The 10,833-nt window shown below is 38.7% G+C and overlaps 1 protein-coding gene across 4 annotated transcripts in view; it reads right to left on the bottom strand.

The window, feature by feature from the left end:
• Nucleotides 1-2,193: 2,193 nt before the first annotated feature.
• palm3 (paralemmin 3) overlaps nt 2,194-10,833 on the bottom strand; it is a 37,635-nt gene continuing 28,995 nt past the window's right edge. For 3 of the 4 annotated variants that reach the window (XM_067579737.1, XM_067579728.1, XM_067579756.1), the window contains 4 exons: nt 10,622-10,694; nt 9,405-9,435; nt 8,531-8,584; nt 2,194-7,819 (listed from right to left, as the gene is read on the bottom strand). In XM_067579737.1, coding sequence (XP_067435838.1) covers nt 6,828-7,819; nt 8,531-8,584; nt 9,405-9,435; nt 10,622-10,694 — 1,150 coding nt within the window. In that variant the 3' untranslated portion in view covers nt 2,194-6,827. The remainder of the gene's footprint in view (nt 7,820-8,530; nt 8,585-9,404; nt 9,436-10,621; nt 10,695-10,833) is intronic. The other variant, XM_067579745.1, reaches the window with a different exon arrangement.

Here is a 10,833-nt window from a genome sequence, read left to right as displayed (position 1 = left end):
TCTGACAGCCTAGTAATGTGTGTTTATATTGATTACTGACAGTGGCTGATTGTACAGCAGTATGCAGTAAATGGTTGCCCTTTGTATGTGTCAGGGTGGGTGAGTGGAGCAGGTGGACCCGAATGCAGAGACGGTTGGCAAGGACAATCCGATGCAGATATTTTTTAATGAAAAAGCAAAAAGTCATGGGAACGAACTAGAATGCAGGCAACACAGGAACATTGAACAGAAGCAGACAACTCGACAAAGACCGAACTGAAAACTGGACTATAAATACACAGGGAGTGATTGCAAATGAAACACAAGTGAGGGAAACGAGACACAGGTGAGACACATGAAATAATCAAACACAGGAAGTAAAGTGACCAGACACAAGGAGGAAATATTACAAAATAAAACAGGAACTAAAGTAAACAAAAAGGTGACACAAAAAACACAGGAACACACAAGGGAACAGAGAAAACCAAAACCAGGAAACAAATGCAACACAAATGAAAGAGCCCCTCAAAAAGTCCAACTAAAAACAGAAAAAGTCTGATAATTTGACCCCCTCTTTCTGTCAGCTGCTGTGTGTCTGTACTGTATTTACTGGTATTTCACACATGATTTCAGGCCAGTTGAAGGAGTTAAACCTGTGACTTTCTGCCTTTGTATAATCATCCAGGCTGCTGCTGTTTGGTAGGTATTTGTCCAGCAAGATAGTCTTAAAACATATAGGAAGGCCCTCTGTAATGTCAGAGCCGCCTATTACTCATGATTAATGGAGGAGAATAAAACAGCCCTAGGTTACTTTTCAGCAATTTGGCCAGGCTGACAAAGAGTCGTAACTCTATTGATCCATGTATTCCTATAGCTCTCAGTAGTAACGACTTCATGAGCTTCTTTAATAATAAAATTCTAACTATTAGAGACAAAATTCATCACCTCCTCCACAGGCACTGATTTATCCACAAACACCAGAACCTTAGAAACAGCTATAAAACTTACCCTTAGTTAGCACTTCTTTACTAGATATGATCAATCTGTCTTTATTAACAGCCCTGCTTGATGCCCACACTTGCTATTATTATTATTAGTCATATTTCTATTATCATTATAATTGTTATTGTTATTGTTGCTGTGCTTCTCTTTGTCCCTCTCCTCCTTCCGCTCTCTCTCTCAAACCAAGTGGCCGAGGCAGACGGCGTCCACCTGGAGCTCGGTTCTGCTTGAGCTTTCTTCCTGTTAAAGGGGAGGTTTCCTTGCCGCTGTCACCAAGTGCTGCTCATGGAGGAATGTTGAGTCTCTGTAAAACAAAGACTACAGTCTTGACCTGATCTATGTCAAAAAATGCCCAGAGATAACTTCTGTGGTAATTTGGTGCTATATAAATAAATTTGAATAAATGAATGAATAAAAAGGCCTATTGTGAAATTACAGAATGTAAGATAGATACTAACACTTTAAATAAGATTATCACCTTATGGAGTAGCAAACAATTGTAAATTTACTATTAGTTTTAATTACAGTTATTTGTGTACAAATGAAAGAAACGATATAATTTTAATTAGTCTGCTTCAGAAGTGTTGGTAGGTGTATTTTAAAGCTTTGGAGACAGCCAGGCTAACTGTTTCCTCCTGCTTCCAGTCTTTGTGCTAAGCTAGGCTAATGAGACATGGTTTACTAATAACAGAGTGCACTCAATGTTTTAGATAAAGATAACCCAGCTGTTACCACATGAGACAGTGGCTTGGCATTAAGAAAGATTTTTTTTTCTTATAAGATTTAGAGTAAAAATGATTGGAATGAGTGATTCCTGATTATTTATGTTGGAGATTTTCTTACTTGCACAGTTTTATATGTAATAATATAGCGAGTTCATCATTACACAGATAACATCCTCCTCAGTTATGTCTGTTTTTTGTTTTGTTGCTGGCGATTTTTGTTTCAGATTTATGATCTGTTATTTTGTTATTCATTTTTGTTGTAATAGGCTATGTAATTGTTATTTTATGTACATGCTTATGTCTTTGTGCCCATATGTTCAATATTTTTTTTTTTTAAAGTTTAAAATATTTACTGCTAACAAAATTTAGGATACATCTCATTTGTATCTTCTCAGTGGAAATAATCACTTCAGTTTCACCTGCTTGATTATATTTACTGTTTTTATCTTGGTTACCCAGGACAACAGAAAACAAGAAATGAGGCATCTCATGTTTTATATGATTTATTTTCTGATTTGAGTAAAAGAAAATTAAATTCATGTAACATACATCTTTACTCATCTTGAACATAAATCATGCATCAAAGTCTCTTCAGTCTGTTTTCTCTTCAGTGGGAGCTGCTGGGCTACTGGTGGCCTGTTTTGGACAAAGTTCCTTGGTAGGATCCATCATGATATATGGAGGCATCCGGAGACACTCCACCTGAGCCTTAAACTCCTCCATCTCCTTCTCCTCCAGCGTCCTCCTCTTGCTCAGCAGATAGACATCCACAGCTTCACGTACCAATGACTGCACATCCAAGCGAATCACCATACAGTCTGGACAGGACGTATGGAAGAGGGTCCCGGTGAGGTTCATGACGCTTGTTTTATAGTCAAAGCTTTGGCCGTCCACTGAGATTTTGAGGGTATTATAATCGCACCGATCACCAACACGGTCGGCTTGGGTGAATGCAGAGTCGTGGAAATCAATAGTTACACTGTCTCTCACTTTTAGGATGTCTGCATCTGCTGTGTTGTTCAAACTCCCAGCAACTAACACCCAACTGCCTTCCGCTTGATGAGCATCCAGTCGATCAAAAGGCCGGACCAAGCTTTCGCAGTCTAGAGGAGCTGAATGGCTCACAGACAGCAAGCAGAGAACGGTGGCCAATAAAGCAAACATACTGTTGTTGAGATATTTATATGATGTCTCAGTTGCACTGTATTGTCGAACTGAAAATGTGTCTGGTGAAGAAGCCTTTCTGGCTTTATAGTTTCAGAAACCGTCGAATTTCACAATACTGAAAATGCCAGAGAGCAGAGTCCCTTTGGCACCTGTGGACTCTGACTGACATTTTTAAATACACTGGAGGTTTAATGGTTGTCTCTAATATCGTTGACTCATGGTAAGTCACATATTGTTAATCAAATGCAATATAATTACAGTTTTGCTGATTGTATTTTTCCTTGAAGTTCTGTAAATATTTAGTGTTTTTACATGAACACCAGTTTACTAAATAGCAGATTTTAATCATGAGTGGTCTGCAAGAAGTTGTATTTTGTATTGTTATTTTAAATTATTTACTGCGATAAATACATATCTGAGTCTGACAAGGAATAAAATCCACTCAATAAATAATTGAATTGTATCATAAACCTTTAATTCTGTAGGCATTTTTCATGCAGACAATTCATTACAACTCGTCATAGTATGAAAAGCACAGGTGTTCCTAATAACATTAATGATGACTCTGCTTTACTCAAGTGTCCCAGTAAGTGTTGAGAGTGTGACAGTGAACCAACATGAACAATAGCAGGACCCTGAAACCATCATTAATTTAATTACTTACACCTCTGTTTTTTCTGCTGTCATAAAAAGGCCTATTGTGAAATTAAAGAATGGAAAAGAAAAAGCTGCTATTACCACTTTACATAATATTACCACCTTATAAAGTTAGCAAACAATTGTAAATTTACATATCCAGCAGACACAGAGCAAGATTTAGATTAATCTGGAGTGTTTTGTTGAAAAGATAACCCAGCTCCACATTAAGAAATCCTAAGAAATACAGTAAGAAATGCTTGAATGAGTGATTCCTGATTATATTGGAGATTGTATTATATGTAAGAATGTAGCGAGTTCATCATTACACAGATTTTGTTAACAATACATTTTAATCTTTAGTCAATACTAAAACTTCAGTAAATGTACTATATCTGTAAAAATCAATATAAACTCTGGTACAATATAGTTTTATGAGCTGAAATTAGACCTATTTCTGTCACAGAGGTTTGGTTTCACGGTAAAAAAAAACTGTACCAGAAAGTTTTTGCTTTGTTGAGAAAGAAAAAGGCAACTTTTTAATTTTTGGTGAATTCAGTGAATCTGGGATCTAAACCAAAGTTGTAAACTCAACAGCCAAAACACCCGTATCATTGCAGCAACAGTGCACACAGTCTGCAACCTTTAGATTTAATGCGTTGCTCACAATAAGACACACTGTAGAAAACCATACAAATATAGTTAAACTCCGCAAGTATTTCCCTACTTGGTTGATCTACTGTGTCAAGATCATATTATGTTTGGGGTTTTTTGGGGGGGAATTTATGCCTTTTTACAATAGTGTACAGTCAAGAGGCAGACAGATACTGTGGGAGGACAAAGGTTGATCCCCAGCCAGATTTGAATTATGGACATTATGGTTTCATGGTACACGTCTTAGACCACCATGTCTTCATAACAACCCCCTCAGTTATGTATTTCATGTGTTACTGAGTGGAGAGATAGATACAAATATACTGCAGAAGCAACTACACATCAAATACACACACTACTCATTTTGTTTTTTTAAGAGAGAGCGGGTTAATGACCTCCTGTCCAGTTTGGAGAGGTACTGGCTCCTCATGTGTTCGTCCTTTGAAGTCCCGTTATTGTTGGACGGGACCCCTGGGAGCTCTCAGCTCAGCAGGACTTATTTTCACAGTTATAGGGCACATTGCTGCATCCCTTTCCCCAGGTACCCAAGCTTTGGTGTGGCCCTTGAGACAACCCTGCTGTTAGACACGGAACTGCTGTAAGAAGAGACACTGCTCAGACCTCAGGCAGTTTTGACTAACTCAATATACTCGTAGCTAAGTGGAAGATTTTTGAGACACATTTCAGGGAACACCAGGTACATCATCTCATGATCCTGCTCTTTCTGCAGAATCTCTAGATCCTTGTTAGTTCCCTTCAGGGGAATGGTTGCCACAATTAAAGCTGCAATGATTGAGAAATACCAGTTATCAAGGGCTGCAAACTCCCACTCAGATTTTCTTAAGTGTGCTGGGAGAGTTTATGACAGAGAAAAAAAAAAGAGTAATTACTGATTTGGTGATTGAACTCCACACAAAGGAGTGATGTCGAGTACAGACTGACATTGTACATGTGAACAGAATAATCTGGGGAAGAAGGCAGAAGTAAACAACCTGCGAGTGCTGTAGTGGCATCTCACTCACAGGATTCACTTTTAAAAGCTTTTATGCAGCTTGAGTTTATGCAGGAGATTGCACCGAGGACAAATGTAAAGTGATTGAACATACAGTATGTACAATACCTGAAATGCAGCTGAAACATTATACTGTATGTAGTTGTAAGAAAGACTTTTGACCCAAGTTGTATGTTTTGGGAGTGCACATGCTTTCAGGATTTAGTTTGAAGAGAACTGGGAGCCACGTCATCTCATTCATTGAATCTTCAGCTTACATTGTAACACTGCTCTGTTTCCTCATAGTGTGTCTTAAAGGATCCCCCGTAGATCAGGAATACATGTATTATTATTATTATTATTATTATTATTATTATCATTATTATTATTATTATTATTATTATTATTATTATTATTATGTACTCTGTAAATCGGAGGAACTATGGTCTTGCTGATAATTTCCATTTAAACCAATGAGAGTTATAGGTGCATTATATTTAAAGTAATTACACAAGATTAATCTTCAGTTAGGATCTGGTGCTACTAGAATAAGAGAGAAATGACATTGTGAAACAAATGGTTAAAAATTATCTTGTGTGTTTGTTTTTGCGTGAGGCAATGTGGTGTTTGGGACAAATGCTGGATAAACATCAAGTACATCAAGTAATGTATCACAAATGTCAGTTTAATCATTAAACCATTCATTAATCATTTCAAAACTGACATTTCAGACAATCTCAATTCCACATGCTTTCTGCATGCAGTATATACATCTATGCACAGAGCTGTGTCAGGAGCTCTGAAGCCTTTCTTCAAAGGCAATCTGGTAAAAATACAAAATTCATTTCATTCATTCACTTCCAGGTATTTTAAAATAATCTCTCTTTTAAAACAATTCATGTCATTTATAAATGAGACTATCTCATACTACTAAGTATGTGTAATCTGTATTGCAGAGTGAATAAAAATGTTCTGGCCCTATACTTGGATTAAAAAGATCACTAATAAAAGACCAAAATCAATAAAATAATTCAACTTTAAAGTCATTAAATTAGAATAATATCCTCTCTGAACCTCTCCACATCTTTTCCAGTTTACTCTCATATTTACATTATGAAAACTAGCCAATGAATTATACATGTAGATACAACAGCTTACAATAAAACATCTTCAGTCTGTTTTCCGCTTGACTGCAACTAAAATGTGGATTTTTGTGATCCTGTGTAGTTTGGCTGGCTTGTCTGCGAACCGGGAACATTAAATCAAACTCAAACTGTGTAAAAAACACACCTCCATGTGTTTTGGTCCACACTGTGTGAAGAAAATTTAAAAAGTGCAGTCATGGGTAGTGAGCTCCAAAAGGCACTTAAATACTGACAAGTCCAGTCCATACTTCCTCTCTCTTCATGTTGGAGAGAACTCACTTCCTCTTGGAGAACCCAAGCTTAAGAATGGGACGAGAGAGTTTCAAGATGACTACAAGGAATGAGGGCAGAGAGTAAAAAGAGAGGAAAGGGAAGTAGCTTGTGGGCGTACTGATTTGAAAAAGGATGGGTGCACAAAATAAAGGGACAAGGGAAGGAGTGTGTTATGAATTTTACAGCAGAAAGACAGACTGAGGGAAACTGGCAGACTGAAGAGGGAGAGAGGAAATGAGTTTACAAAGCGGGCATTTACATGACAGAGCAGCACTGGCAGGTTTTGCGTTTGGGTGCTTCATTCTCCTCTCCCTGGTTAGCCCTGGTTGGGCTGTGTGTCTCTGTGCTGGCTGCTGCCGGCTCTGCCTGAGTGTTGGGGGCTTTGGCCTGGGACAGAAGGGGTTCCTGCTCCCCCGGCTCTGGCTCTGTCCTCTGCATCTCCTGGGGATCAGCCAGGGGAACCTCCTGGAACTGACCAGGCATGGTTGCAGGGTCTTGGACAGGGTCTTGGACTAAAGCTGCCTCAGCTCCCTCCAGTGTTGTTGTAGCTTCAGCCTTTGCCCCTTGCTCCGGGGTGAGAATGCAGGGTTGCGCCTCAGAATAGACTGGCACCAAAGCCACTGTAGTGCCCTCTAGAGCATTGGCTGGGGACTGCAGCTGCACAGAGGCTGGAACTTCTAATTGGTTGTCCTCTGCTTCAGCTTTTGTCTCACCACCTCCGTTCTCCACGTCTGCATCTCCAGTTGTTGGTTGTGCCTCTGGAGAGGGTCCCTTTTCTGATTCTGTGAAAGTTTCTGGATCTGCTTCTGTTTTTATCACCTCCTCCACAGCCTCCCCTCCCTCTGTGGCTGCTTCTGCATTTGGAAGAGGGGTTTCCTCTGGCTGCATAGTCTTCTGCTGATCTTCCTGGGGTGTAAGATCCTCAGGTACATCATCCCCTTCATCTGTGATGATCACACGTTCTGCTCTCATTACCAGTGTCCCTTCTTCCTCCTCGTGAATGTCAATGAAATTTGGAACCTGACCAAGTTCTGCTTCAGAGACAGCCTGGCTCAACACAGGTTCCAACTTCATGCTAATGACACTCTCACTTTCTCCAAGTGGCCCGTTGGTGGCGGACTGAGTTATCTGCTCTGCAGTATCATGATTTATGTTTGCCTCTGTGTCTCCTCTGCCATTGGTCAGCACAGCTGCTGCCTCTTCAAGTAGTGGGGTTTGGTTTGTCTTTACTTCTTCTTCAGTTGTTTCTGAAGATAAAACATTAAATTAATATCACCCTTATTAATTGAGTCAATGATCTATGAAAGTGGATTAATAAGAAAAGCTAGTGCTGTTCATGCATCTCTATGATGTTGAGTGAATTTGCAATCAATAAGCCAAAGTAAAATATACTGAACACTGTAAGGCTAAGTCATGAGAAAGAAGTGAGTTGCATTAATGTGTGCATTACATGCAGATTTAGATTCTGCAGTCTGGGCAAGAAAGTTATAGACCCTGGATGATTTAAATAAAGACGGATGGGTCACTTTCGTTTTCAGAACTTTCTCATGTGCAGCTTGAGCAGCATCCTGCTGACATGTCCACGTACCTACTGCCCTTTAAAAACGCAAGTTACGCACTTTAGCCCCTATTAGCATAAATATATATGCAAAACCATATTCAACATATGTAAATATTCATCACAGCATGTATGAACGTTTTGTGAACTATAGCTATGCCTGTGCCACTCCTTTCTTTAGAATGCAAATTTCCTATAGACAATGTATACTGAGGAGTGAATCTATAGGGGATATCATGGTCTTTAAAGGCTTGATGTACAGAAAGACGTTAACATCAATGAGCCTTTACATGTGATTTAATGTGTGAAGGATTTGTGCCCTCTGCACATGAGATTTATGTTGATGTTTTAATGCATGTCTGTGTGCATTTTATAACAAACGAGTTAACTCTATACCCACTTAATCCTGTTGCATTGTTTTCTCCATTCTGCAAAACAGCATCTTGGACTATTTCTGAGAAGGAAAAGATTTGTATTTATTGCAATGTTAGCAGGTAACAGTATGCAGTATAGAATACATGAATTACTATGTGAAGAAGGACGTCGTTTTTAGAAAATGACACTCAAATGACAAATTTTGCAATCTATGCCTTTAAATTAAAATATTCAATCAAACTAAGATGCACGTCTTACTAGCTTACCAGCTGAAGTCCAAACTGCAGAGAGAATTATAATGTGGCATAATCAATACATCTGTGCTTGTTTGGATAACTTTTCTTGTCATTATATTAATGATAGATAGCTAGATAGATTAATTTATCCCCCGAGGGAAATGTTAGTGTCACTCAACACAAATAACAACAAAATCTGGCAGAAGACTGTCCTTCTTTTCATTACACACAAAGATCAAAAAACTGGGAAGGAGTCAAAACATTAAACAAATTAGATCAAATTAATATGTGCTGATGTAATTAACTAAGAGTAGCATTAGAAGTGTAGCTTTGGCCTACAGGTGGTGGCAGCCAGAAAAGCAGCGTGTCTGCGTAGGGTGGTTTCATAATGATAAGGTGTCTGAGGGTTGAACAGTGTGAGCATTGAAAAAGGCAGACAGATGGATGCCAGCAAAGCTTTGCTCTGCACTTTGTTATATACTGTGGATGTTAAGAGCTTGTCAAAGGACTTTAAAATGCTCATATTGACCCCTCGACAGGGTGAAATCTGCATCAATTTATCACTTTGTCTGGTGAGAAGCCAATTTAAATGCAATTTTCTAAAGATGTCCACTGTAATCTTAACATTTATCTGTACTAAAGCATTTATCTGATCACACTTACCTACTCCGGCCTCTGCCACTTTCACTGACTCCTGTTGGGTGAAAGGGAAAGAGATGGAATAAAATATACGGTAACTGGAATAATGAAAATGCTGTATTTTGAAGGGAATATGAAAAAAAAGTTGAATTACCTTTATTTATACCTACTTAATTAACATTTATTTTTTTAAGCCACATAAATACCATTGTTTACTGCTATGTAGGCTAAACAACATATTTCCAAATATCCTTTCAACATCTAATTTTGGATTAATATTTTTGCATTTACCTATACACACAAAATCTACATTTTATAAAGTGATGCTCTCTAACATACTTCAAACTTACTACTGTCTAATGTTTCAAGCCGAGACTGTCAGAGAACTACAACATGTCATCATAAAACAACATCACAGTCTGTTAGTCTTACTGTGAAATGCCATAAATACGGGCCCCGTGCTGCATAGATAAATGTACTGTATTGGACAGTTATCCTATGTATGTGTGTTTGTGCACTTGTTACAAATAAAAGCCCACTTTCAAGAACCTCAACATATTATCACATTCCTAGGCTCATAAGACAGCATTAAGCAAACTAAAATTGATAAAGAAATCTTCTTCATGTGCTTGTTTGAGCTGCCAGATATTAGCTGTCAGTCACTCTCAGTCTGACCACTGAACCACAGATTTTCTGGCAGGGCCTGTTGGATGTGCTGTAGTTCCAAATCGAGGGTAGTCATACATTAAATGTCTGATCTATCACAGCCAGCATGGCTAATCAGCTGTAACAGCTATTAAAAATGGAATCCACCGCTTATGTATCCAGGTGATTTTAGCTGAACTTAAAAAGCCGAGGTTAAGATGAACACATGATAACTACCTTACTAAAAAGAACCTGAAGCAGTGACAACTCTTGTGTTATACTATCAAGCCAAAACTTGTGCTTGGCTTGAGGTGAAACAATTCTAGAGTGGATCAAGTGCTGAATTGTTTATCTATCAGGGCAGCTTACATTCATAAAGTTCCTGCTTTTGAACAAGAGGTGCTACATCAAAAGGTACATTAAGAGAGGAAATACATTATCTATGGCAAAAAGCCACAGACAGAAGTTGTGGGAAAATTTCCGCCTAATGGAAGATGATGGAGCAAACTTGTTCGACACATATTCCAACCCCCCCTTTGTGTCCACAGAGTGAGCGGGTGAGTGTTAGCATGTGTGTGTGTGAACAAGTTCCTCACCGTTTGGCCATCCTCCATCTGCTCCTTCAGCTTCTCTTCCTCCTCTGCCAGCTGCTGACTCTCTGCCTGCAACCTGAGACAGTAACACAGTTGTGCAGACACACACACACACACACACACACACACAACAAACACATCAAATTTATATCAACAATACACTATTAGTTTATGATGCTTTTAAATATTATGATGTACACACATTCAAACATGAT

The sequence above is a fragment of the Thunnus thynnus genome, chromosome 3 (assembly GCF_963924715.1).
Source record: "Thunnus thynnus chromosome 3, fThuThy2.1, whole genome shotgun sequence".
In the NCBI taxonomy this organism is placed as follows: domain Eukaryota; kingdom Metazoa; phylum Chordata; class Actinopteri; order Scombriformes; family Scombridae; genus Thunnus; species Thunnus thynnus.
This window is presented reverse-complemented; position numbering and strand designations above follow the sequence as displayed.